The 27,614-nt window shown below is 46.9% G+C and overlaps 2 protein-coding genes across 2 annotated transcripts; both read left to right on the top strand.

Moving 5' to 3' along the window:
- Positions 1-336: 336 nt before the first annotated feature.
- SLC35C1 (solute carrier family 35 member C1) lies at positions 337-3,497 on the top strand (the record flags this gene model as incomplete). Its single annotated transcript, XM_082486011.1, has 2 exons — positions 337-880; positions 2,678-3,497. 2 exons carry the CDS (start codon positions 337-339, stop codon positions 3,235-3,237), a joined length of 1,104 nt encoding a protein of 367 aa, XP_082342137.1. The 3' UTR covers positions 3,238-3,497.
- Positions 3,498-5,089: 1,592 nt separating this feature from the next.
- On the top strand, positions 5,090-27,614 carry CRY2 (cryptochrome circadian regulator 2). Its single transcript, XM_082484871.1, has 12 exons — positions 5,090-5,291; positions 8,221-8,329; positions 11,879-12,021; positions 18,805-18,989; positions 20,282-20,370; positions 21,442-21,582; positions 22,082-22,393; positions 23,475-23,626; positions 23,760-23,962; positions 24,428-24,517; positions 25,004-25,145; positions 25,618-27,614. The coding sequence occupies exons 1-11, from the start codon at positions 5,104-5,106 to the stop codon at positions 25,141-25,143; spliced, it is 1,752 nt and encodes a 583-aa protein (XP_082340997.1). The 5' UTR covers positions 5,090-5,103; the 3' UTR covers positions 25,144-25,145; positions 25,618-27,614.

Genomic DNA, 27,614 nt, shown 5'->3' with positions numbered 1-27,614 from the left:
GCTAAATTGCCTCCCTTGTTAATTGCCCTCGCGGCCCCCGGCAGCGCCCCCCTCCTCGCCGCGGCCTGGCCCGGGGCGGGGCGGCGGGGCCGGGCCGGGCCCTCCCCCGACATGGCGGCGCGGCCGACCGGCCGGGGAGGCGCCGAGCGGCGCCCGCGGGGCGTGAATAAAGGGCGGCGGGCGGGGCCGCGGAGCTCCGGGAAGCGCGGGGCCGCCGGCGGGTGAGCGGGGCCGCCGGCGGTAGGAAGGAAGGAGGGAGGGAGGCCGGGGCGGAGCGGTGACAGATCGGGATCGGGATCGGGATCGGGACCGTCGGCTGACGGGCCCGCGCCCGCCATGAGCGGGGCGCAGCTGACGCGGACGGGGATTCTGCGGATGGCGCTGGGCGGCGGAGCCGCCGACCCGCTGCTGCCGGCGGAGGGCGGCGAGGGCCGGCGGGCGCCCTTCCTGCTGCGGGCCCTGCGCATCGCCGTGGTGGTCTGCCTCTACTGGTTCACCTCCATCGCCATGGTCTTCCTCAACAAGTACCTGCTGGACAGCCCCTCGCTGCGCCTCGATGCCCCTCTCTTTGTCACCTTCTTCCAGTGCGCCCTGACGGCCGCCCTCTGCCTGGGCCTCAGCCTGGGGGCGGCCTGCGGGCCCCCCTGCCCCGGCCTGCCCGCCCTCCGCCTCGACCCCAAGGTGTCCCGCAGCGTCCTGCCCCTCTCTGCCGTCTTCATCGGCATGGTCACCTCCAACAACCTCTGCCTCAAGTACGTTGGCGTGGCCTTCTACAACGTGGGGCGCTCCCTCACCACCGTCTTCAATGTGCTGCTCTCCTACCTGCTCCTCAAGCAGACCACCTCCCTCTACGCCCTCCTGGCCTGCGGAGTCATCATAGGTGAGGGGGAGCGGGAGGGGGCCTGCACCCAGCCCACGGCCGGGCTCATAACCTCGGACAGCTGGTGGTGGGGTGTCTGCCCTTTGGGAAGCCATCCCCACCTGCATGGTGGCACCCCTGGTGAGGTAGCTCAGGGCTCATGCCTTGCTCTACCTTTGGCAACCTGCTTTGCATGTCTGAAGCATGTAGGTAACCCGTTAAAAAAGGAAATTACTCCTTGACCATGGCTTCCTTTTTCCTTTGAGCACTGAAAACTCTTTATTGAAGTTTAACTTGTCTCACCTTTTTTTTTTTTTCTTTTCCCCCACAAAGGACACAAATCAGCAGGTGGCTTTCTCCCTGTTCTCAAGTGCTTGTTGATTATTAACTTTGGTAACAATAACAGTATGTCAGCACCATTGTGACCATACAACGGGGCTAGCCAATTCAGACAGTTGAATGCATGTGATGAAGGGTTAGCTGATCAAGCCAAGCGTAAAACACCACCAGAAGATCTGGTTGTGTGGTTAGGATGTAGGGCAGGGCATTGACTGGCTTAACGGGAATTGCTTACAAGTCTTTCATTCCAAAGACATCAGTAATGCCAAAAGCTGCCTTCCACTGGAGAGCTATTTAGGCGCCAAGGGTGGTGACTAGACTTCAGTCTAGTTCCAAGTGGACATGTGTTCACTTTGGTGCTTAGACAAGTAGATGGACTTGGATGAAAATGAGACAAGAGAGTCCCTTCTCCATAGAAGAGGTGAACAGGAATAGAACTACTGTCTTTTCCACCCAAGTCATGCAAGCAATTGTCTTCAGCTAGTCTTGTGTTTGGATATTGCCCAAGAATATGGCGTCTGCCAGCCTTACAGGGTTTCTCTAAGACTCTCTCCCCCTGGCGCCATCCCCTTTTTGCTGTGGAAATGTTGCCCATATGCCTATAGCAGCGTATGCCTATAGCATCTGTGGCCTGATGCAGACCCCTTCTGACTGTGCATTGAACCCATTTGTGGTGCTTAGTTTAAAGCACGTTGGCTGCTTTGTAGGCAACTTCCCAGACAGCCTCCAACATGAAGCAGCTAATGGAGAGGCGGTGCAGTGCTCCTTTAGTAGCTCATCTCCCCTTTTATGTCTTGCTTATGAGCTGGATGGGGAGAAATCTTTCTCTCTGTCCTGGAGAGGCAAAGCCTGTAGCTCCTGTTCTGGAGGTGGTTAAAGAGTGCATTACCCATCAAAGAAGTTTAACATGATGAAGATACTGCTCTCAGTTTCTGCCTTGTGATCTTTTTTTTGGTCAAGCTTCTTAATATTGCATCCATGTGTTTACTATCTTTCTATCAATTTTTCTGATCTATCTTTTCCTTCCCGTTAACAGTGCAGCAAAGCCTGTGAGGCCTTACTTTTTTTTTTTTTAAACCTTGAGGAGTATTTCTTGCTTCCTGTGTGTCAGTTTGTTGCCTTTTCAATTAAAAAAAACCTCACATGATCTCCTCAAAATGACCCATACACAAAGAGTAGCTTTAACTTCAGTTCACGGCTCTTTGGAGTAATGGTTTCTAAACTCATGCTGCCAGCTCAGTGTGGGAACCAGTCCTCTGAGATTGAATGATAGCACAGTAAATTACCTGCTCTCCCAAAATAAATCTTCCCAGGACACTAGTCATGACACTTTGTGGGTTCACTTAATAGAAAGGGGAAGCCCTTAAGCCTGTCTCTGCTTGTGGTTGTGGTTGTTTGTTATAAGGTAGATGATGAATTGCTGACTGCAAGTTTTGAATCAACAGTTGTTCAGATGATGCCTGATTTCTTTGGTTGCAGGTGGCTTCTGGCTGGGTGTTGACCAGGAAGGAGCAGAGGGCACTCTGTCATGGACAGGTATATTCTTTGGGATCTTAGCAAGCCTGTGTGTTTCGCTCAATGCCATCTACACCAAGAAGGTGCTGCCTGTGGTGGATGGTAGCATCTGGCGCCTGACCTTCTACAACAACGTCAATGCCTGTGTCCTGTTCTTCCCCCTCATGATGCTGCTGGGCGAGTTCCGCACCCTCTACCACTTCGACAAGCTGGGGAGCCCCAGTTTTTGGGGCATGATGACCTTGGGGGGAGTGTTTGGCTTTGCCATTGGGTATGTGACTGGACTTCAGATTAAGTTCACTAGCCCGCTCACCCACAACGTGTCTGGGACAGCCAAGGCCTGTGCGCAAACAGTGCTGGCTGTTATCTACTTTGAGGAGACAAAGAGCTTCTTGTGGTGGACAAGTAACTTGATGGTTCTGGGTGGCTCCTTTGCCTACACATGGGTGAAAGGACTGGAGATGAGAAAGGTGCAAGAGGATCCTAATGTCAAAAGCGGTGAAAGAAATGAGACTGGCGTGTAGGCAGCTCCTGCACCTCTGTTTCTGTGCCCAGGGTGTTAACCTTTGGAGCTCCTTTCCTCCTGGGGAGAAGAAGAGCAACGAGCGGGGAAAAATTCACCGGCAAAGTGTATGGGGAACTGTGTCAGGAACCAGAGCCAAAGACCTGACTGGATCATGTTTTATCCATGGGATCTCACCCTGTATTGGAGTTGGGGAGAGCATGTGTTGTAGAGAGCAACAAGTTTTTTTGTGATCGTTTTTTAAAATGAATGTTGGTATTGACCTAATCTGGGCAATTTGCATCTCTGGGAGGGTGGGCTCATAGTTGACAAAGACTGGGATGGGAGCTTTGTGTAGTTAGGGATCTAGAATTAACTGAATGAATGCAGTTTGAAGTTATGAAATCCTGAAGCTCCACGTAAGGAAGAGACAGGTAGCTAGGCTGTTGGTGGTAGACTCCAGTAAACTGTTCTGCTGTAAAAGGATTGGCAACAGCTGTTCTTCCTGTTGCCCCATTCAGTGCAAAGGATGGGAAATTCCCTCCCTTCTGGTTCTGTACAAGCTTAAGCAGCAGCAGTGCCTCGAAATCTCCTTTCCAAAAAGTCAGTATCGCATCCTTCTGAGGTCTTTTCTGTGTTTCTGTCCACCTGTTTTTTTAGTTTCTTAGCCATGGTGAGAATCAGGAATGAAACTTCTCATTCCCTCTGCACCGTGTCCCGTAAGGGAGAGCATGCTTTCTGAAGCGGCCTTTCTCGGGAGGAGTGAGCTTGGCCTCTGCCTCTCTGTGACAGGCAGGAGGGGAAAAGTTACTCTGAAGCACTTGCTTCTGTAGGGTGGAGATCCCAGTTCGTGGGGTTTGCAACACTTGTCACCCTCTGTGTAGGGGGTAGGTTTGTGTCTGAAACAGGCTTGTTACTAATTAGGCTTGTTTTTGGGGGCTTGTTCCACACCTACTTTGGATCTCCTCTGGTGTTTGCAGTTTGTCTTTTGGCTGGTTCCTTTTAAACATCCCCTCCATGACCAGCTCAGTGAATCCTTCAATCCCCCAAAGTCCTAGTTTTGCTTAGCTGCATCAATCCCTTTACTTGAAACTTGCTGCTGAACAGTTACTTCTGCAGAAATCTCTGTTCCCCATCTGGTCCCATGCACGTGCCACCTGAGGCTACTGTGTGCTGTGATTTCTGATTCAGGGAGGTCAGCAGCAACATCCTATGGTTGGCTGTGATGTTGCAGCAGCTTTCAAAACCCCTGGCCTGTTTAGATTTAACGGGTTATTTGGATTTATTTGGATAGCGATCCTGGGCAGTTCATGCGACTGCTTCATACCCTGCCCTGTGGATCCTATATTATGCACCATGCCCAGTGTGTGATGTCTGGCCACTCCTACAGAAGGACAGTCTGGAATATGTTCCTGTGTAATTTTGGGGGGGGGGGGGGGGGTAGGGCTCCTGCTCCAGGTTTCATCAGCCACAGGTACTTTCTCACTCCTTTTTGTCGCAGGCTGCCGTTTGGGGTCCTTGAATTTATTTTTAAGGGGAATGGATGTTTTTAATGTTGCACGTCCTGACTTGTAATGGCCAAAACCTGATGAATAAAGTCGTGGGGCGGGGGTCGCTCTCTGGATCTGATGAGGGAAAGGGGAGCGACGTTTACAGCGTGTGTCCCCGTGGGGACGGGACACACACATGCACACGCCGGCGACCCCCTTCCCCCCCACCTCCAGGCGCGGCCGCTAGAGGGCGATAGAGTGCCTCTAGAGCTCCGCTCGCTCCCGCCCCGCCGCGCTGATTGGCTGCCGCCGCCGACGCAGCGGCAGCCAATCAGCGCGGCGGGGCGGGAGCGGGAGCGGGCGGCGCGCGGGGGCCGCGGCGGCATTTGGCGGCGACGATGGCGGCGGTCGCCCTGGGCCCGGCTCCGGCCCTTTGCCGCTCGGTGCATTGGTTCCGCCGCGGGCTGCGTCTCCACGACAACCCGGCGCTGCAGGAAGCGCTGCGGGACGCCTCGTCCCTCCGTTGCATCTATATCCTGGACCCTTGGTTCGCCGCCTCCTCCGCCGTGGGCATCAACCGTTGGCGGTGAGTGGGGCTGAGGAGGCGCCGGGCCCTCAGGCCGCGGGTGGGCCCGAGGGGGTCGGGACGCGCCGGGTGTGGGCAGGAGCGGTGGGTCCGGCGGTGGGGAGGGTTTTAGGTGCTGGGCCGTGTCGGTCAGGCTGCTGCAGGAACGGGAGAGGCACACGCTGCCTTCTGCGGCCCCGTCCATGTATTGCTCTTCCCGGTCCTCTGCCTGCAGGAGAGAGGTTGTCTTCCCCGGTTGGCCTCGCCACGGTTTTCACAGCGGCGTTGCCTGACTGTGTGGGAGGGTGCCTTCAACTTTATGTAATGTCATTAGAGTTTCTCTTGGCAAGCTGGCTGAATGCTTGAGACCAGCAGCAGCCGCCGATGGGCGTTTTGCTTTAGGAACGCTTTTTCCTGAATTCAGAGACAAGCGCAAAGAACCTTCAGAGCTGCGTGACCGCACCACGCCTTCCCTCTGCCCTTCGGCTGCCTAGTGTGCGTAGGCATGTGCACACGCCTGCCATCTTCCCATCCCCCAAATTTTTACGGAAATACAGTTTGGCTGCTGATAGGAAGGTGGCGATGAAGCTTGTTTGGGTTTCCCCCCCCCTCTACAAATAGGAGAATGTGTGGGGTGAGTCGTGTCTGTGCAGAGAGGAAGACCTTATGTACTGGTAGCCGGTAACATTACATAATGCTATTCTGTCAGGTCTCAGCTGCCTAACCATTTGGAAACCAAATCCAGGTAGAGATCCTTCTCTGCAAGATTTCCCCACGTACAAGTGAAGCAGATTTCCCCTTGCCCTCGCACTACCTCATCAAGGGGGTTCTAGACAGGACAGCCATCTGGCTAAAAATCCTTTAAGTGCTCTTTGAAATACCATAGGGTTGTGTGTGTAAGGTTAGGGAAACCGTAGTTGTAGCCGATTGCCTCTGCTTGCTCAGCTTCATCTCAGAGGAATGGGATAGTGTGAGTGATTTCTAAGCATTTCTAGAACCCATATCCGAGGATGGCTTAAACATTGTAAATGTGCAGAAATGACCACAATGTAGGTGTTCAAATTACAGAAAATTGTGGATTGTGTTACTGCTTAGTATTTTAGGAGCCTGAAGAGATCCTTTCATAGACCAGACTTTCTTCAGGCAGCAGCAGACAGAAATGCCTTTCATGTGCTGCTGTTGTTGCGAACCGTCCTCATTTGGAAGAACCAAAGCAGTGCCCCCAAAAGATTAATTCCTGATCCATTTAATCCTTGTTTGTTTCCACCAACATTGCAGAGGGAGGAGGCAGGTAGTGGTTTGATTTATGTTGTAGTCATGGAATATATGAGCAGATGAAGTTTTTAAAAAGAATGTTTTCTTGGATGCGTGTACCTACTGTAGATATCAGAAATTAGCACCACTGGCTGTTAGGCAAAAATGTATTAGCAGTTTACTTATATTTACTGGAGTTCCATTGGTTCCCATTAGGAACCTTAACTTTGTTTTGCTATTTTTTTTTTTTTTTTTTTATGCAATCACTTGTATTCGGAGTTCTGTGCTCCAAAAGCAAGTGCTTGTGTTTTACCTAGCTTCCAGAAATTTACCATGTTGAAAATCCCTTATTATTTACCTGCACAGCATGTGTGAGTCATGTAGGACTAACACTTGTTTAATTTTTAGAACACGTTGGAAAGTTGATACGCTTATTTAATAGATGGAAAGTGGGCTGGAGGTAGGGGCATGGTTTGTTTAGTTTACCTGGACCTGGTTCTGGTCTTCTGTACTGTGATACCGGGCACTTCTTTCCATCAACCCCAAGTCTCTTTCTCACTTGGGAAGTGCAGAGGAAGCTTGTTTTCAGTTTGCATTATGGGCAGTGCAGTTGAGGATAGAGGAAGTACATAGTTTGCAGGGCAATTGTAGCTTAGCTTTCCTATTAGCTGCATCTGGTCTTAAGGCAGCTGATGCAGATACTCATGTCTTGCAGGTCATGCTGCAGAGTGGGCGTGTAGGAATGAAGGAGAGGTAGAGGATGGCAGGCTCACTTACGAAGGGTTGAAAGTTTGCCAGCCGTGCTGCCTGCTGTCAAAGACATTAAAGTTTTAAAGCTGGTGTCTTTTGCAGAGTTAGCCAAAACAAAGTGAAGTTACAATGTAGGTGAGGGTGACAGGGGTAGCTGTGAAAGTAAAGATGATACATTTAATGTTTTTTAATAGTGGGGAATCAGTAAGACACACTATTAAATGCAAAAAGTACTTAAATGCTTTTTTACGGTCTTGGGTGGGAGGGAATAGATGAATGTCTTTGCATGCTCTTATCTTTGCATCTTCATGGTGGAAGATAAATTGCAGTTCTGTTCGCAACTATTCCAAATACAGATAATTCTTGCCTTGGGAGATCTTACTGCTCAGTCTCTCCTAGCTACTGATGAGCTAGGAGTGTACAGTTCTCTCCTGTGGCATTGCCTGTTTGTAACCAGAACTGTAAAACTTGCACAATTCTTGTAGTAATTCGTTACTTTCCTTGAAGTAGTGTATCAACATCTTTCTACATCATATGCAAAATCTTTCCTGCCCCCAAACTCATGAAAGAATATACTGTAGTGAATTATATGGTTTATGCTTTTCACCATGTCGTAATGTGAGAGAGAGCAGCTGGCAGGGGTGTGCTGCCAGCCTGAGAGAGAAGATGGGAAGGGGGTTGCAGGAAGAAGAAAATCCTAGAAACCTCTTGCATCTGGACAAGCAGAACGTGCATATGAATGGCTGGGAGCTGGCTGGTGCTGCAGTCTCATAGCAGTTGGTAGGCAGACCAGGGATGAATACAAATTCTTGTGTTGTTTCTTATCCTAACTTTCAGTTTGATTTGGTGATGTATGTTTGCTGGAGTTCCATGCAAATTCTCCTCATTTGTCTTTTAGCTGTAACCAGACTGACTGACACTAACTGCTCTTGTTTCTTCTCTGCAGATTTCTGCTGCAGTCTCTGGAAGATCTGGACAACAGTTTAAGGAAACTCAACTCTCGCTTGTTTGTCGTGCGAGGGCAGCCAACAGATGTCTTCCCAAGACTCTTTAAAGTAAGAGAAAATAAAGTAATTTTCTGGAGCATGGTGAAGAAAAACTGATGTCCCAGTGCTATCCTTGGTTTCACTCACTAATGATTTGCTAGTTTTTGGAGATCCCCTCAGCTTCTATTTAATTACAACTAATTCTTCACTATAACACACTCTTATCATTAACTACAGTTAACTAACTACTATACCTAAGGGCCAGCTTGTGAGCCAGATACACTCTTGAACTCAGACTGGCAAAGAAATTTAGTAGTAGGGTGTAACCTAGTACCGGGGTGTTTGAGCTTCTCTTTTTGAATGGTGGTCTTTGCCTTTATTTCTGTAAGTCAGGTCTCACAGGGTTGCACTGTAACATGCTGATGACTTTATGTGTTTAGAGCTGCTTCCTTACTGGCCATTTTATTCATGCAGCTTTTACTCAGGAACACTGCTATGACTGTACACTTTTACAGACAACTGAAAAAGCATATTGATCTGTATGTGAATTGCAAATAGGGCTTTGTGATAAAATTTCAAAACTCGGAAGCTTTTATGTTAGCTGACCTTCCTTCTGTTCAAGGCAGCAGTTCAGTCTGCTCAGCAGCAGAATACACCTTGGGTCCAAGCTTCCTGCTGCTCTATGAGTTAGGATGGTGGAATATGCAGTGACCTTGGTGGTCGATGATGGATTAGTGCGATCCATTTCTAAAGTGATATATCAGTGCTGCAGATTGTGAGAGAGACAGGGATGGCAAGAGCATTTCCTTGAATATCAAGGTTCCTCAAGCAGTATCATTCTTCTCTGTCCTGCTCTAAGATTGTATTTCCCACTGTCTTTGAAGGGTTTTGATGGTGTCTTTGCTAGAGTGACAAAGCTAAAGTAAAAAAACATGGTTCACAATAGTCTTATGGGGTTTGCCTTGGGTTTGTCATGTGGGCTGTACCTTACATATGATTGACAGTATTACTGTCCCCAAAGCTGCTATAGAGCAACTGCTGAGAAGGAGAGGTAAATTTGAATCTATAACCTCCTGCTGTAAATGGTTCTGGTGTGTATTTTCTGGAGGAGGGCAGTAATGGTGAGGGGAATCGGACTATGCAAGTCAGAAGGAGCACTGATATTTGTTTTGGCTTCTGCATCTTAACACATGACACAAACTATGTGCCACTTTTAGCCTTTTCAGAGTCTGGGTTATTTTTATCTTTTGATCTGCAAATAAGCTCTGGCTAGTAGCAGTTGTCCATGCTCTTATTTTAGTTCAAGGTATTCACAGGATAATTAGAACTTTGTTGGATAAAAATGGCTGCTTTGGTCAAAGAACAAAAAGTAGTTGGCAGGGTTTGAGGTTTGAGAGATGGAATCAGCCAGACTTCTGTTTTGCTACAGTCTGTTTTGCCTGGGCAGGTGAATTGATGAATATCTTAAATGTGCTGTAACAGAACTGAAAAGAATGTGCAGGGGGTGGGGGGAGGTGTTTATGCTATTATATGGAAAAATACAGCTTCCATGGGAATTAAGGCCTCTCAGGAGCTGCTGCTCTGAACAGTGAATTAGAAGCAGCTCATGCCTTGCTGTCAGATGTTGTGAAGAGGAGAGTTATGTCACATGTGGTAATGCAACACTTAGACTTAATATAATTTCTGCTCTTGCTGCCAGTAGTTGAGATATGTTGTTGATAATAGTCGCTGCAAAGGCACTATTATGCATCAATATCATAAGGAAAAGTGTACTTACTAGCTCTGCGTTAACCTTTGCAGAGTTTTTTTCTCACTTCCTCTGTAATTTTACCTCTTCTATCAAAGAAAAGCATGTCATTTGTTCACTGAAGTTCGCTTGCAATTCCTTTAGTGTGTTTTGGGGCTTTTTCCCTACAGTTTTTCTTTGCTGTAGGCTAAATACTAAGAGACAAGTCTGTCATGACTTCTCTTTTGCACATCTGCAACAATTTATTGTCATACAGTTTACTGTTTTGTGGTTGGTTGTGCTCTACTTTCTGTGTGCTACTGTAGCATGTAGAATGGTGGGCTTCTCAAAACTATAGGAAATACCTGAATTTGAAGTTTTGTATTCTTACCTAAGATATCTGTTAGCTAGTCTTAAATGGTTTTGGGTTTTTGTGTTTTTTCTTATTCCATTCCTTTCTTTCAAGGCAGTCATGTCTGTTTCTTCAAGACCAAAGCCATCTTTTCCAAGCCTTCTAGTCTTTCTTGTAAGAGAAAGAAAAGTTTGAAATGAAGCTGTTAAATCACATAGGAGCAGGGTAGGGGCTGGAATTTGTGCTCTGAGTTATGAATGCTGACATGTTCTTATTTTGTAAATGGAGTGGAGGACCTCTCTGAGATGTACATTCAGTGGTACATAACTGGTTTAGTTCTCTGTCCTTCCTAATATTAACTTTAGGATTGGACCTGAAAGTTTAGAAAATAAGGGGTCTTGTACAGTTGTTTTCTGCTTCTAAATTCCCTTCCCCGTCTTTGGCATTATTTTTAATGGTCTCTAGTGAACTAATCACATCTGTTCTTTGTACTTTGTTTCTGGTTCCAAGGCGGAAAAGACTGTCCTGTATATAGAGAAGTGACTTAGACTGTCTCACTTGGTGAATGTGGATCACATCTTAGTTGTGTGAGGGTTTTTTTTAAGTGTCTCTATAGATTTCTGACTGTGTTTGACTAAAGTGTTTGCTAAACAAATCTGTGGGCTGCTGCTCTGCTTGATGGATGTCTCGGGAGGGTCGCTGTGGAAACCATTAAACCTCTTCTCATAGGATTCATTTTCTGAGGAAAACTAGGCCATAGTCTTTGAGAGCAAACTGTGCTCTGGAAAAGCCTGGAAGAGGCTGAATGCTATTTCATAAGGCCTATTCCATGTAATCTGTGAGGCATCTATTAAAGGTGTGAAGATCCAGAATAGGTGTATGGCATGACTACTGTGAAATAAGTCCCCAAAGGCAGGACTTAAATTTAAATCTGAATTGCAGTATCACACTCTACTATGTTGCCCAGAAAGGTTCACTTGGTTGCTGTCCTTTGTCCTGTGTTTGCCTCTAGCCTGTTTTTTGCTCTTTAGGTTGAACATTGGCCCTCTATTATGCGATGGCTTTAAAAAGACATTAGAAAACAATTAGAGTGTATTGGTTTTACTTAATCATGGTCTCCACATAAAAACATGGTATTTTGAGCAGAACTTGTATTGAAAGAGTTCTCTGAAATGCTTTCTCTGCAAATGCTGGAACAGGCTGGTAGAGTTACTTTTGGACAGCATGTGCAACAAAACAAGGTGGTGTTAGTCTTGGAGACTGAGCTGTAACCTAATAACATTAATAGAGAAGAACTCAAACCTCATCTTACATGTTTTAAGCCTGATATATATGAATTTGCATACGCGATGTTTGCTAGAGCTGATAAAATTGTTGATTCTTTGGTTATTTCGACTCTAGACTGCTGCTCCTCACAGGACCCCTCTCTAAGCTTCCAGGACTTAACACTGGCCAGGGGAAGACTGACATCCTCATTTGTAATTGTGCTGGTTAGAAAGAGTCTTCTGTTTGACAGTTGTGTGTACTGTGTTTCTTGCAGGAATGGGGAGTCACTCGCCTCACCTTTGAATACGACTCGGAGCCGTTTGGTAAGGAGAGAGATGCAGCTATTGTCAAACTGGCCAAGGAGGCTGGTGTGGAGGTGGTGATAGAGAACTCCCACACCCTCTATGACCTGGACAGGTACGGGGAGAGCAAGGGCAGAGGTGCTTCGATGGCTAGGCTGGGATTGTCATGTCTGGGAAGACTTCAGTCTCCTCCATTACGTTGATCGCTATACGTTGATCGCTGTCATCCTGTGTGAGCCTAGAAGGTGTCAACAGGATTACTCTGCACGCTCACACTTTTGATTAGAGCACGCCAAAGTGCTGACAGTGACGTGAATGTACAGAAAGGTGTTGCCTCAAGCTTATTAAACTGTACGTGATGATCATTTAAGTTGCTCAGCTGTGTCCTATTGATTGCTCTCCTTGAGCATGTCCTCACTGCATGGACTGCTTTTTTTTTTTTCATTGTAATAAAGATAGTTGAGCTGTTGTCTCAAACAGGTTATGAAGGCAGGGATTTTATACTGATGGACGTGCCAGGACAGCTGGAAGAAGTAGAACAAGGTAGATTTGGGCAAACTTACCTTATTCTAAAACCTGAATGCCTTATCTTTGTTGTGTATTTGCTATGGGAGAGCCTTGCCTTTATGTTAAGTTTTATATATTTACTTTATATATAATCTCCATATGTATATGATCTCCTTAAACACTGGAGACAGTATTTCGGAGACTCTAAGGTATGCTTGACTTCAACCATTTTTCAGTACCATACTTACAGGTTGCTTGCTTTTTTTTTTTTTTTCATGACTTGTGCCAGTAATACTGAATATAGATTTCCTCCTGTAAATCTTTGGCATCCATAATTTCCTATGGGAAGGAGCTTTGCAGTTAGCACATGCTGTGTGGAAATGTTTGTCATCTTCTCCTAATAGTTGCTAGCATTCTTTTTGCTTTTTCTGAGTGCTGCTAAACACTAAATCGATGTCTTGGGGCTTCCTACCAGACTGGTCATAGTTATTTGAGAGGCTGATACTATGTAAGTTAAGATTGCATAGCCATGCATATGGAGAAACAACATGACTAACACTGCATTTCATCTGATATTTTTGTCAGCTGGTCATGTGGTGTACAGGGAAGTTTTTAAGTTGCCTTTCATTTTTAGCTTTCCCAGATAGCTTCTTGTGTTAGTCAACCTTATCATCATGTTCTTTTCTGTCCTTTCCCAGATAATTTATGAATAATGTTGAGCAGCACAAGCCCTAGCTCAGCTCTGTGTAGGATTTCTCCTTCTGTTGGAAAAATGGATTCCTACTTTATCCTGTATCTCAAAGAATTTTCTGTCTGCGAGGACCTTTTCCTTTTTCCCAATTTATCTTGGTTTCTTTAAAAATTTTCAGTGAGGGATCTAGTCCAATGACTTCTGAAAATCCAGGTAGAACATATCAACTGAATCCCCCTTGCCCCAGGCTGAAATGTCACTAATAGATTTTGAGGCACATCTTCCCTTTACCAAAGCCAAATTAACCCTCCAGCATATTGCATATACCCATGCATTCACCGATTCCATTAGTATTTTCTACTCATCTGCCTAATGCACATATTGGACTTTCTATTCTGTCATCCCTGTAATGACCTTGAAATGCTTTTTAAATCTGGAGAGTCATATTTGCTTTTTTTTTTTTTCCTCATAGTATGCAGACAGTTTTAAGGCAAGTGTTACATGCAGCATCTATTAGTTTGGGTATTTCTCGATGTCGTTTACAACTCCTGGGTGAATGCTTGCTGGGCCTGGCAAGCTGTTGCTACTTAAACATAGTTTTGACTTTGGTGTTTCTTCCTTACCTCCCAGTCTGTGACATCTCCTGGTACATTTCCTTAAAGAGATTCAGACTGATAGCCTCCCTTAATACCTCCATAGTGAATACATGTATAAAACTAAATGCATAGATTTTTGCTGTGGTGTTACAGTCTCTGAGGTTTTTTTATGACTTGATCACCTCTTGGCCCTATAAATATCCTGGAGTGTCTGTAAAGGGATTTTTTTAATTATTATTATTTATGTTTGGGGTTGTTTTTTTAAAGGTTTTTCAAACTTTCATTTGAGTTGGGAGGTCAAGGAGGCTGCTTTTGTGGCTTTTAACCTACCAGTTTGGGGGTTTTCTGTCTTTATTTGGCTTTCATTATTCTGAAGGATTTTGCCTTCTATTATCTTTGATGACGCTGTTATTTAATTGTTTGACTTTTGTGATCTCTCTGAAATCTTTTTTGATGGTTTGTGTGCATTTGTTGAATTTTTTCCCCATTGTCATCTTCAAATCATCCCTGTGTTGCCTGTCAGTGTTTTATGTCTCAGCTTGTTCTTTTTGCTTAGCACGCTTCCTTATTTTTGTGCATTTCTCTTCTTGAAATAAAAGCCATTATGGTATTTTTGCTTCTGGAAGGAAGTTAAATTGATGCATGCCAAAGTCACGGTTAGAGCAGGCAAGTGATAAGTAATATTTTCAGCTATACCTTAGCACTGCCTAAGACCAAATAATGAGTTGTCTTTCCTTGTGGCTTCCTGATTAATTGTTACATGGAGCAGTCATTTATGACAACTAGAAAATTGTTTTTTGGCAGGCAATGGGGTGTGACAGCTACCCAGGCTGTGTGGAGGCAGTTGAAGTCTCCAGTTACTCTGACATTTCCTGGTTCTTGGCATCTCTGAGATTTCTCGGCAGGTGGTAATACAGTTCTAATACTGTATTTCTCCTGGAAGCCTCTCAGTATATATTGCCCTCCAGTCGTGCTACCCAGTCTTTTAACTCATGTGTTGTCCCTCTGTTCAGCCTACTGTTTTTCCTGCATTATTAGTAACCTGGTGGTAGTGCCCTGCTTCTCATCTGTCTTCAGTCAAGTTTCCAACAGGATTGTCAGGCCTGGTTTTGAACAAATTAGACTAATCTTTCACTTCTACATAAATGATTCTAGCAGTCCTTCTCTTGTCCCCTGTAGTGTAGTCCCAGTACCACCACCACTAGCTTAAACATTTACAATGAGCCTCTTCAGTTAACTTGTGAATTTCACCAGTTCTACCCAGTAGGAAGACTACAGTATTCTCCTTGTTGTCACTGCCAGCAAAGCTGTGTGATTATCAGACCATCTTTCTCCTCCTCTCCACCAAAGCAAGGAGAGAGCTACAGAACATCAGCGTCAGTGCTGGAGAATACTTCTAAGAAAATCTAGGAATTCCCAGTCAAGATTAGCGATGTTCAGATTGTAGAAGTCAGACAGAAAAGATAATCTCTTGGGTATCATCTTGACCAGCTCAAAGCCTTTACTTGACAATTATTCTGTCTGACAACTTCCATCTGACGGGTTGTTTTGTCCCTTCTCTGGATCTGCCTGTTTTCTTCTCCTTAGGCTCTAAATCCTCTCTAGTCTGCTTGCTGATGGTCAGCATTGTGGTTTCCGTAATCCCGAGCAGGCCTGGGTTATTCAGGGGGAGTCGTTTAGGTCAGAAAAGAACAGTGTGAGCTTGTATGCTTGTAGCATGCATCAGGAGCAGCTTTTCTTCAAATATTTTAGCCTAAGGCTGAAATGATAGTTAAATGCTCTTTAATAGGAGCACGTACTAACTTAAAGGAACCAGGCACTGGGGAAGCGTGCATACCTTGGTGGTTTGGCAATTCATAATTACACTATGCCAAAAAAGTGGTTTATTTCCGTCTAAGACTGTTAAGTCAAACTTCTGCCTGCCAGATCTTGTTATCCATGTCTGTCTTGCATGGTGCTCTGGTGTCAAGTGTTTTCCCCCTGCGCTGATACTTAACCTGTCATCAAGTCAATTCTTCATCTTCCGTATGTTCGTATCTGTGATTCTGCGGAAGTTGAATTGTTCATCCTTTGTCCAACACCTGTTGTGTGGAATATCTGTTGGTTATCTCTCCATCTCCTCTCTGAATCTGCAGAAATACCCCTTGTCTTGTGTACACATAGCCCTTCATGAGCTCTTTGGAGTGAGGATTTAGATCAGAGCAATTGCATAAGCTGGCGAAGATAACTAGTCTGTGTGAATTGGTCATGGGGGTGCATTGCAGTGCTGGCAGCCAGCTCTTCCTCGCGCGAGGAAGAAGGGGGAGCACATTCAGTCCCTCAACAGAACCAGGCCCTGTCACTTGCAAGCGAGCTGCGTGTGGTGTCAGTTTTTTGAGGTGACCAGCCTTCCCTAGCCTGGTAGCTATCCTGCTGGGGCACTGCTGTGGAGGTGTGAGTCAGAAGCTGACACCTGTGGGGGTGTGCATTCAAAGTCTGCAGACACTCTGCTGTCACAGGTGACTGACTGTAGGATAACTTAAAATCCCAGCAGCACCAGAATTATGTTTTGATCAGGTTTTGGTTGCCTGCTTTCTTGAGGTAAAGTGGTGACTGTGTAACTGACAGTCAAAAAGACTCTCGTAACTTCTGGCATTCAGGTAGCACTGGGCATTGCTAGTCTGGTAGCACAGCTGTTTTTACGTGTGTTCGCTAACACCAGAAAGGTTAGGTTTTGTATGATGAGTACAGGGATTCTGCTCTTCTCTGTTCTGTTTCAAAAAAAAAAAAAAAAAACCTAGAAGAATAAATGCCACGTGTAGTCTGAGAGTTGCACTGGGGGAGACGGATGAAACGGGAGTATTAAAACCTGGGGACGGTTCTTTTTCTGCCATCGGGAAAAGTCCTGTGAGATTGTACTGCTTGGGTTAGAAGGTCAGTAGGAGGGAGGAAAGGACTCCTGCTTGGGGGGGCTTCCTGGACAAATCTTTGTACAGAAGGCTGAACAGCACTATTGTGAAAGGTTCAAATTTTCTTGCATAATGCCGGTGTCAGGTGCTGTGAAATGTGCAAATTGTCATAGTGTCTTAGAGATCCTTGTCCCAGATCCAATAACTGTCATCTTAGGAATTTAGAAGCTGTACTAGGTAACTTCACTTGTATTCACATTCTTGAGGATGTTGCTGGCATCCCCCTGCGAGTCCCAGTGATTTGCTCCAAGTAGCTGTCTGTTCACAGGAGTTGTAGCTGTGATCTGGGACACGGTGTAACTGTGGATCTCAGACTGAGCTGCAGCCTCAGCAGATCTGTGGAAGAGGACTGAAAAAAAGAGTCAGTGTTAAAGAAGTGGCTTCCCCGCCCCCATCCCAAGCACCTCAGGGCAAACACGGTACAGCTTTGTCACGTTTTGCTTCCAAGCACTGAACTACTCTGGAAACAAGGGAGCTTCTCCAGAGTGCTGTCATTGGAAATGCCTCGCTTCTTTTCCAGTGGCAGTGCTGATTTCCTGGGGATCTTGGTGAACTTGATGGGCTTTTGAGGGGACCCCACTGCTCAGAGCAAGCCCCAGAGAAGGTTGTGGTGGGTCATGCTCATCAGAGTTCGTGTTCTCTTACCGTCTCTGGGCCGGCCAAAAAACGCGTGCATGTAAGCAGAGGAGGTGCTTTCTGGTATGAAGGTAGGGGACAGAATGTGTTGCCTGCAAGGGTCCCCTCAGGGCACTGGCTTGGAAGTGCGCGATCGTCTGTAGCCTCGCATTAAAAACGCCCAGTGTTCTGCACTCCCCACGCATCCCGATTGCCCCCCCCCTCCTGCTCATTAATGTCTCTTCCTCCCAGTGTTTACAACTCCGAAACGGTAAAACCGGGAGGAAACCGCAGGAGGCTTCATTTTTAACCTTTGCAACCGTGCTGCCGGCCCTGAAGGCACCCCCTTCCCCGGCTGGCGGTGTGTAGGAGGCCGGGGCTCCCGGCCGCTGCCTGGCCCCGATGGAGGCGGGCGGGCAGCGCGGGGTCGGCGTCCCACGTTGCCAGTGCTCGGCAGCCGGGGGAGCCGGGTCAGCGCGGAACACATGTGAGGGAGGGCTCGGGGGTGGGGAAGGCCCCGGGCCGGCATGTCGCTCCTCCTCGCTACACGTGCGGGTTCGGGGGGGGAAGAGGGGAAGGCACATGGCGTCCGCCGAAACACTCGGCTTTAAGCCCAGCCCCTTGCATAAGCTGTTGACTGTAATGGGTGGGGAAGGCTGCTCTGCTGCTGCTCCTGTGTGAGCTATGGGGTTGGCTGCCTCAACTTTATGTAATGCTGGCGATCCCTGTGCTGTCTGCTTTGCTGTTAACCCCTTCCTCTCCCTGCAGGAGGGGGGGTTAGAAATGGCAGCTTTCATCCTGGGGAAGCTTACCTTGCCCAGGGGGCCTCTCAAACCTCTCTGTCCCAGGAAAAATAAGACTGCATGGCCCTAGCAGGCTGTGGATGCTTAGTGAAGTAGAGGAATGGGGAACCATGACTGTCTTTTCTGTAGCATGATCTGACACAGGTGAATAACATGAGGCAAGTCTACTCGTGACCTTATGGTGTGGGGGAGGATGGTGATTTCCCTAATCACGGGAGAGAGGAATGACGCAAACTGGGATTTGTCTCATCCGAGATAGGTGGAGGAGGGGTCACTGACGGACTGGGACTTTTTGTGTCGGACAGGGAGGAAGTAAGGTCAGAATCAGGTTAGGATATCACACGGTGTCAGGGGAACAGATGCAGGTCTGGGATTTGCCATCTTGGGGAGACAGAAAGGCAGTAATGAGATTGAGATTTTTATACAGGGGTCTGATGAGCTCTGGGAGAGAGATGTGATGCGAAGCCTGATTCAGCTGGAGCTGTTTTGGTTTTTTCCCCATGGAGATGAATTAGTAAGTGGGGGGTTGTTTTCTGGTGTGTTTTGGGATTTTGTTTGCTTGTTTTTAATAATCCTTTGAGGGATGCATCAAGTGGAAGGTAGATCTTTAAGGATTTCTGTATCCAAAGTGAAAGACTACCCTGAGAAGAGGTAGTGGGATACAGTTTGGCTGTCACTTCCTTGTTTCTTCTGTGGTAGTGAGGCTGTGTTGTTTCACCGTGTTTATTTTGTCTCCAGAATAATTGAGCTGAATGGCCACAAGCCACCCCTCACCTACAAGCGCTTCCAGGCCATCATCAGCCGTATGGAGCTCCCAAAGAAGCCAGTGAGCACCATAACGAGCCAGCAGATGGAAACGTGTAAAGTGGACATCCAGGAGAACCATGATGATGTGTATGGGGTCCCGTCCCTGGAAGAGTTGGGTATGTGTTGAGAGTGAAGGTAAGGGTTAACTGTCAGCTGAAACAGGATCAAGTGAAACCGTTTCTGATGGCTGGCATGTGCCCAGGACAACTCTAGCTTTCTTATCGTACCTGGGCTGCCTCTAGCCATAGAAGCAGTCTAATGTTTTCAGCGAGTTCTGGACCTTGTGGAAATAGACTGCTCTCCTGTGCACTGCTGTTGATGCACAGTGTCCCCTTTAGCATTGCTCTGAAATGCTCTGCATCTGTCCTTATGTTCTCTGCTATACTGAGTATGTAACCACTGTATCAGTGTCATGTCCTCACCAGCTGCTTTCCTCCTACTGCTGTCTCTGACACATTGTGTAACAGACCTAAAGAGGTAAACTAACTGTGTACCAGGCTTGGATCATTTCATTCAGTTATTGCCAAGCAGCACCAATTTGGGAGCTTAGCAAGACAAAAGATATTACAGAAACTTCTTTCACTCATCCTGTTATACCTGTACGTTTCTTGGAGAAGGAGGATGAACAGAGAGCTGAGGCATGAGGAATGCAAGGCCTACATCAGGGAAGTGAATGTAAATGCAAGGGAAGAAAGGATTAATGCAGAATACTGTCTGTGTATGTGTGACTGGAGGCTCCATACCAACTTTACAGGAGTATGGCCTTGTCCCTTAAGGCAAAGTTTCTGCAGTCATGTAAAAGTGGATGACTTCACAACAGGAGTATCCTAAGGGTTTCAGTCCTGGGTAGGTCTGCTGCCTTTGTTGTCTGGCCTAATGCGAGACTGCCTGCAACCTTACACTGTTCTGCTTGCTGCCAGGGGAGGCTCCTCTGTCAGCCCAGAGCAATGCAGGGTAACTGCATGATTACTTCCCCTTTTGCACCAGTTCTTTGGCACTAATCCAGTGCCTTCCCCAGCACCCACTTTCAACAGAATAGGAGCCTTACAAGGAGCAGCCAAGCTCTCTGGTGAGCTGCTGGTGTATACGGCAAGGTATTTTGTAAGGCAGAGCAGTGAAGCAGATGTTCCTTTGCCAGCTGCTCTGGCCTTTGGAGCAGAGCCCTGTGGGTAGTGCTGACACACAAGAGAGAGTGCTGGCATATGAATGATGGGGAAAAGTCCCCAGAAGGCTGCCTGAAGTATTGTGGGGAGAGGCCCTTGTGTCATGAGCAGGCTTTCCCTGTGTTTCCACATGGTTTACCTGCTGTAGGACTAAAGCAGCAGCATCTTGCTGTTATTAATGCTTAATCCCAGTTATACTTTTTGTCTAGGCGTGGCTTCAAATCTTACAAAGTTCTTTCCCTCAGGCTTTCCTACGGATGGTCTTGCCCCTGCAGTTTGGCAAGGAGGGGAGACGGAAGCCTTGGCACGGCTGGATAAACACTTGGAAAGAAAGGTAACCCCTGTTACTTAAATGGTGACTCCTGCAGGCCGTGCCTCCACATGAACATATGTTGAGTGTTGGGCATTGCTCTGTTTCGCTGTTCTTCCTAGCAGCGGTCACAGCGTTCACCTCTGGAAGGGGTGTTTGGTATTGTTGGAGTACTCCTGTGATCTTGGGTTGTGTGTGGAGCAGGGAGCTCCTGGGCTTCCTCAGACCCAAAGAAGTAGAGCTATATATTAATTATGCTGCTGTTTGAAGCATATAGTATTCTCTTCCTTGTTTGTACTCCTTAGTTTCCTTTAGAGGAGTCCAAACTTGGAAACTCTCATTCTAAGTTGCTCGGTCCCTCCTGCACACTCCACACCATTTCGTTTTGTCTTTAGCTCAGGTATTGGTGTGAGCATGTGCTCGTAAAAGAATGCCTTCCCCTTGTACATCAGCCTCTTCATATGGTGTCTCACTGGCTGACATTCCTTGAGACCCTTGCTGAAATACTCAAATCTTTTCTGTGTGGCATGTGTTCTTGATTATAGTGCACAAGGAGAACAATTTCAGAGTAATGAAAGATAACCCGGCTGCAGAGGCATGACTCATTTTTAACCAGTTTGTATCTTTTTAATGCTGAATATCTCAGTGGCAGTTGTAGAGATCAAAGCATAAATTCTTGTGCTGAAGGGGGAATAAACTGTCAACATAATACTCCACAAAAAGGTCTGAATTTGCCCAGTGTTCTTGTTTAGTATGTGAACAGTGATAGATGTACCTGGACATAAACAACAATAATTGCGCTAGCTTGCTAGGAGCTCCCAGGGTTATTAGCTCCTGCACGCAAAGCAAATTCAGTCCTTTTTGTGGCCAACATGATTAACTGCTTTAAATCCTGGAGTGAAAGTTTTGCAATTCTTGAATAGGGTGTGGGGGTTGGGATTGCCCACTTGAGGCCTCTCTCTCTGGTGGCTGGAGGTGAATAGAAGAGACTCTGCTGTCAGAGTCGAGTGGTCTCACCACCTGCACGGAGGCCTGCCCTTAGCAGTGTCCCACAAATTTGGGTTTTTTTGGCTCATTTCTCCTGAATATGTCTAGGCATGGGTTGCAAATTACGAAAGACCAAGGATGAACGCCAATTCATTGCTGGCCAGCCCTACAGGACTCAGTCCCTACCTGCGTTTTGGCTGCTTGTCCTGCCGCTTGTTTTACTATCGTCTCTGGGAGCTGTATAAGAAGGTAAGACAAAAGGTTCATCTGGAGAGCAAGCTGGTTGTGAGCATAGCATGATGCTGGTTCCCAGGCAAGTGTGCCAGAACAGCTGCAAAAGTTACTGTTGCCTCCCTTGCGTTTGACTGATGGGCTAAGTTTGTTGCTACTACAGGAAGAGATTCTGGGATGAGAAAAAGTGATTTTTCCTGTTATATAGGCAAGCAAACCTTAAATCTGCCGGCACCCTGTTCTTCAACCTGCACTCATGTGTCATGAGCCATGTAGAGCTTTTCGGGGTTAGTTTGGGGTCATTTGAGTTTCTTATCAGTGTACCAAGTGAGCTAAAAGCAGCACTAACATTACTACCTGGGGTTTCCGGTGAAGGATGATCTGGAACTGATCTCCTTTATGGCAGTTGTCAGTAACTGACTTGGGAATTGTGTATAAATGCATGGGTGGCTTACAGCTCGGCTTAATGAAGCCAGTCTTCCCCTGCTTGTGAATACCCTTGTTTTTTCCTCCACAGGTAAAGCGGAACAGCACACCACCCCTCTCTCTGTATGGACAGCTTCTGTGGCGGGAGTTTTTCTACACAGCAGCTACAAACAACCCCAAGTTTGATCGTATGGAGGGGAACCCCATCTGCATCCAAATCCCCTGGGACAGGAACCCTGAAGCCTTGGCAAAGTGGGCAGAGGGCAAGACAGGCTTCCCTTGGATCGATGCAATCATGACCCAACTGAGACAGGAAGGATGGATCCACCATCTGGCCAGGCACGCGGTGGCCTGCTTCCTGACCAGGGGTGACCTCTGGATCAGCTGGGAGTCAGGAGTCAGGGTGAGTCTGGCATTTCCAGAGGCTTGCAGGAGGCCATAAGGAAAACAGTCTCCCTGGCACTCACTGCAAGGATGGGCACACAGGTATGGCTTTTGCTTTGCAAGTAAAAGTTGTGTGGGAGAAGGGATTCACTAGCAGGCTCTTGGCCTGCCAACAGTCCGACTTCTTTCTGACTTCTACCATGAGGCTATGACAGTATGAAGACTTTCCAGTAACCATAACTAAATGTTAATGGGACCCACTGGTAAATACAGACTGGGGTTTGGGGGCTTTTTTTTTTTTTTTTTTTTTTTCGTAAAAGTTCTCTCAGTCCCTCTGTTTTCTCTGCAAGTTCAATGTCACTTTATAACTGGACCTTTTTCCTTATTGTATAATTCATCACCGTGCCGGTCAGGGAACGCTCCATGACTGTGAAATCTGAGTCTAGAGTCTCTCAAGGAAAGAGGTAAAAGACCCTCCTCTTGGGCCATCTGAAGGGACAGACAGCTTGAACATATCTGGTGTACATATTGCCCTACACAAAAAGTAGAGGCATGGGCATCATGTCACAAAGCTGACAAAGCGCACCATAGCTGAAAGTGCATCGTAGGATCAGATGCTAAAAGCACAGCATCTGCATGGATGTGAGCAAGTTACTGCTGAAACCTATCTGCCTCTCAGTGCCAGTGTGCTCTGGGACCTTCAGAGGGGTTCTTCCTTCTTGCTTTGGTGCTTGTTCTGTGCAGCATCGGCCTGCTTCCCACAGTTGGTGCTTTGCACTTGTTATGCCTCCCAGGTTAGGATCGATACCCAAGGCTTGCTGCAACACTGAGTAGTGATTTAGTCTGTAGCTGCGTGAGAGATAACCCAGCACTTTATCAGCGTGAGCAGACGGTGCCTCCCTGTGTGAATGCATCAGGAAGTGAGACATATTGACTAGCCAACTGGCTTCAGCCAGCAGATCACCTCTTTGCTGCTGCTGTGGTTTCTAGGAGCTGTTCTCACAGCTCAGTGCCTGCCATTTGAAATGGCATCTTGGGTCTTCCTGCCACAAAGTCCTGCCTGGGGAAACTCTCACTGCCTTTTCTTCCAATTGCTGCAGGTATTTGACGAACTGTTGCTGGATGCAGATTTCAGCGTAAATGCAGGCAGCTGGATGTGGCTTTCATGCAGTGCATTCTTCCAGCAGTTCTTCCACTGTTACTGCCCCGTGGGCTTTGGACGTCGCACAGACCCCAGTGGTGACTACGTTAAGTAAGTGATGTGACTGGAACTTGATCTGTGAGCCTAAGTCATTCAGTAGCTGATGGGTGCATGGTGCTTTCTGTGCATTGTGAATACCGTGTTGCTGCAGTGGTGGTTGTGTATCTTTTTGCTTGTGTTGCAGGAGGTATCTGCCCAAACTAAAGGGCTTCCCCTCACGATATATCTACGAACCATGGAATGCCCCAGAGTCTGTGCAGAAGGCAGCCAAGTGCATCATTGGGGTGGATTACCCCAAACCTATGGTGAACCATGCAGAGACCAGCCGACTGAACATCGAACGCATGAAGCAGATTTACCAGCAGCTGTCGCGCTACAGGGGGCTCTGTAAGTACCAATAATTGCAAAAGATTTTGTCTTTAATAGGAGATAAAATGCTGGGAGTAGGGTTCATGGTTTAAAATAGATAGCAGCTGACTTTCTAGCCAGTCCTTGCGAGAGGAAGCAGTCCCTGCCAAATCTGCTCAGTCAGTTTCTAGGGAGAGCTTCGTTGAGCTGTTGGACAGGTAAGACTGGGATTTGATTAGTTTTGAGAGCTGCTGATGGCATGGCACCATCCATATGCCACCAGTGGTCCAGTCTTCACTTTGGAAAAAAACTAGGCAGGGTGTCCTAAAGAAATATGCTGTTAGATCACAGTGCCTGTCTGTGGTTCAGCACAGCTCTGAACTCATCCTGCTTTGGGATATGAATGTGCTGGTTGGTGATCATTAAGGTATTTCCTTGTGCAAAGGCTTCTCCTGCCTCAGGTGTGTTTTGTTTCTTAACTGTGATCCTCGTGCCTCTCTCTAGGTTTACTGGCATCAGTCCCTTCATGTGTGGAAGATCTCAGTGGCCCAGTTGCAGACTCAGCTTCAGGGCAGGGCTGCAGCACCAGTACAGGTGGGTTGGAGCTATTTGTGTGCTTCTGAGTTGGTTTCATGTTGACTTAAAGGCTACAGGCAGGAGAGAGACAGATCCTTTTCTAATAAGAAGAGGATGTGTAGCTAGGAAAACATAGATGATATTTATCTTCCTTTAGGCTTTCTTCAGAAGTCCCCAGTGAGCCTTCATTCCTAAAAGGGCTGAAGAAGTAAATCTTTTATAGCCTGTATGGGATCATATGCAGCCACTTAAGGGCTAATCAGGTATAACTAAGCAGTCCACCATCAGAGAATACCTTTTTTTTTTGTTCTGGGAGACTTAATTATTTTGCTTTTAACAAAGTTTTTTTCAAAAGTTTTCAAGGAGGCTGTGGCAGCATCTCTCTGTGCCTTGGGCACTGCATATTCTTCTTTCTCCCAGCTCTGTAGCACGTTAGGCTAGGGTGTATTTGTGAAGAGATCTGAAGACAAGGGGAACATTGCAATCACTCTTCTTCCTCTACAGCGATGAGGCTGTCGCAAGCAGACCAGGCTTCTCCAAAGCGCAAACATGAGGGAGCAGAGGAGCTGTGCACTGAAGAACTGTACAAACGAGCCAAAGTGACAGGTCTCCCTGCTCCAGAGATCCCTGGCAAGAGTTTATGATTGTGAGTAGTCCCTAGTGTGATCTGGCCTAAACTACCTTGTTCTGGAAGCTAGCAAGACTCAATCTTCCTTGCTTCCTGCATTTTAATGAACAAAATGGACTTCCTTGTGGAGGGAGATGGCTCCTAACTGTAGTTTCATAGCCTTGTAATTTGGCAGTGGTCTGCCCTCTGGTTGTTTTGCTCTTGCTTGACAAGCTGTTAACTCAGTTGTCCAGCAGAGAGCAGTACCCTGTTACTAGAACAATCAGAGAAGCACAGTTGTTCCTGGGTTTGCTCTAGTGAGGTTGTTTCTCCTTCCACAGAGTGTTTTTGTAGGTGGATTTGGAGATGCGGTGAGGGTACGGGCTGGAGTCGAGTCATCTGCCCAATATGCTCCAGTTCCCGTGAGGGAAGGAGCTGGTCACATGTTCTGGCAACTTTTCAGTATGAGGGGGAGGTCAAGGCAAATTCTCTCTTTTGCTTTCTCCTACAGCCAGCAACAAGCACCTTGCAAGTGAAGAGTGAGAGTGCTGAAGAGGTGACCAGAGGAGTAGGGACTGCTGCCACAGAGGGAATGGAACTTGTGATCTGCAACAGAAAATCTGGGGTCTCGTATAAATGTGTAATTCCAATAGCTGCCACAAAAGGGCACTGCATTACTTGTGCTTGGGAATATTTGGCTTTCTGGTCTCCAGAGAGCCAAATATGTCTCTTCTCATCCATGGCCAAAATCTGCCCACATCTAAGGGGGGCAAGAGGCTTCTGTCAGCTTGTTCTCTCCCTCACTCCCAGGTGTATCTTTCTTGTCTGACAACAGATCAATGCATATGACTTGATGCATTGATGTAGGGAGCAGCATCTGCGTGTCTCAAAGCGTAAACATCCTTTCTCATCACTAGTACTAGGTGGTGAGGTGCGCTGATTAGTTCAAATTATAGAAAGAATTGAGAAGGAAGCTGCTACAATGTCAAAAATAGAGTACCCATCCTACAAGAGAACAGGAAAATCTCAGTATTTATTTTGTTAGGCTAGACTGATGGGGTTATAAATGCTTTCTGAGTAAATCAAGGTGGTAGCCATGTGGGATGGAAACAAAATGAAGGACAACTGTAGCACAAGAACAGAGAGATGTAAACTGTCTATACACTTGAAAAGCACTTAAAACTTCCCCTGCAGAAGAAGCTCACTGCTGCATCGGGGGAGAGGGACTCGGAGAGAACAAAAAATTCTTCAGAGAATAAGATCATGCCTTGATGTGAGTAAAGCAGTCTCCCAGAAGCTTGCTGGCCCAAACAATAAGGGGGCTACACCTTGGCCCTGCACTCTACACCATTTTCTCCCCTGAGTGAGCGCGCTGTGGTGGTGTCTGGTGTATAGCCTGCGGAGTGCCTCATACTGTTAGGGGGTGTATTACACATCAGCAACTTGGAGAGTCTTCCTTGGGCTCAGTCCGTTGTCCGTTCTCTGTGGATGTTTGCTCTTTCCTGTAGTAGCATCTGTGTTTTGAGTTTCTACACAGTGTACTCCTGTACCTCATACCCTGCACGCTGTTTCTTCTTGCCATTTGCATTCATGCTAGTGCTTTGTAGTCTAGCAGGACAGTTGTGTAGCTTTCCTGGCTTTTAACCACACACTCCTTGGCCTGCTCCCATTACCTATCATTTCAACACGGTGCTGGGAGAGCACCTCTGCTTGCCTTCCCACTTCTGCAGCACTACCACCCTTGGGAGGGTAGCACTGTAGAAGAGCCTCTTTTGGCAATTTTCAAGAGGGATTAGATCAAGTAGCTAATCCTGTGCAATGGGCTGCTGTTGGCACTGTTTTCCTTTGGTGTCCAAAACCTTTCATCCCCACCTGGTACCGATAGTGTGGCACCTTCACCGATATGTGAAGCTTGTGCAACTAATGGCTTGGGGAGCACAGGAGTTGTCTCCCACTCTGACTGGGGTAATTTGATTCAGTTTTGGAGCCTATGTTTGAACCCAGAGCAATGGGGCTGCAAATAGAAATGGACTGAAATGTGTTGGGGCAACCTGGAGTGGTTGAATTGAGTCTGTGAGTTAATTTATTGAGTAGCTGTATAACCTTTCCTTCCCACTCATCTCCATGGGGCATTGACCCTAGATTCCTTTTCCCAAGGGAATCCATTAGGCAGACTAACCAGGTAAACAAGAGTCACTTTTCCTGCCCTCGCTTTCTTCTGAACTGCTATTCATAGAGTCTGCTTGGTGGATAACCCAGTAGTCAACAGGTTTTGTCTCCTTCAGTCTGACCCAGACCTTACTCCCACTGTCTTGAAGGTAGAAAGTTATAAGGAAAGAGAGACCTCCCCCCCATCTTCTGCTGCAGAGGGAAGAAAGGGGAAAGACATGCACTTTGTACACTTAGGTTACAGAAATTGTAACTTCTGTCATTTGGAGAGTTTCATGCTTAGGCAATGGTCTGTAAATATGACTTTTTTATATATATATATAAATGTCTTTAACCCTC

This window comes from Vanellus vanellus (genome assembly GCF_965231255.1).
Source record: "Vanellus vanellus genome assembly, chromosome: 6".
Lineage (NCBI taxonomy): Eukaryota > Metazoa > Chordata > Aves > Charadriiformes > Charadriidae > Vanellus > Vanellus vanellus.
This window is presented reverse-complemented; position numbering and strand designations above follow the sequence as displayed.

Bases quoted from the DNA above. Each gene is read 5' to 3' on its own strand.
- CRY2 (XM_082484871.1), top strand. From the start codon at position 5,104: ATGGCGGCGGTCGCCCTGGGCCCGGCTCCGGCCCTTTGCCGCTCGGTG. The intron at 18,990-20,281 runs GTATGTGTTGAG...TCTTTCCCTCAG, and splicing joins CCCGTCCCTGGAAGAGTTGG to GCTTTCCTACGGATGGTCTT. The intron at 23,627-23,759 runs GTAAGTGATGTG...CTTGTGTTGCAG, and splicing joins CCCAGTGGTGACTACGTTAA to GAGGTATCTGCCCAAACTAA.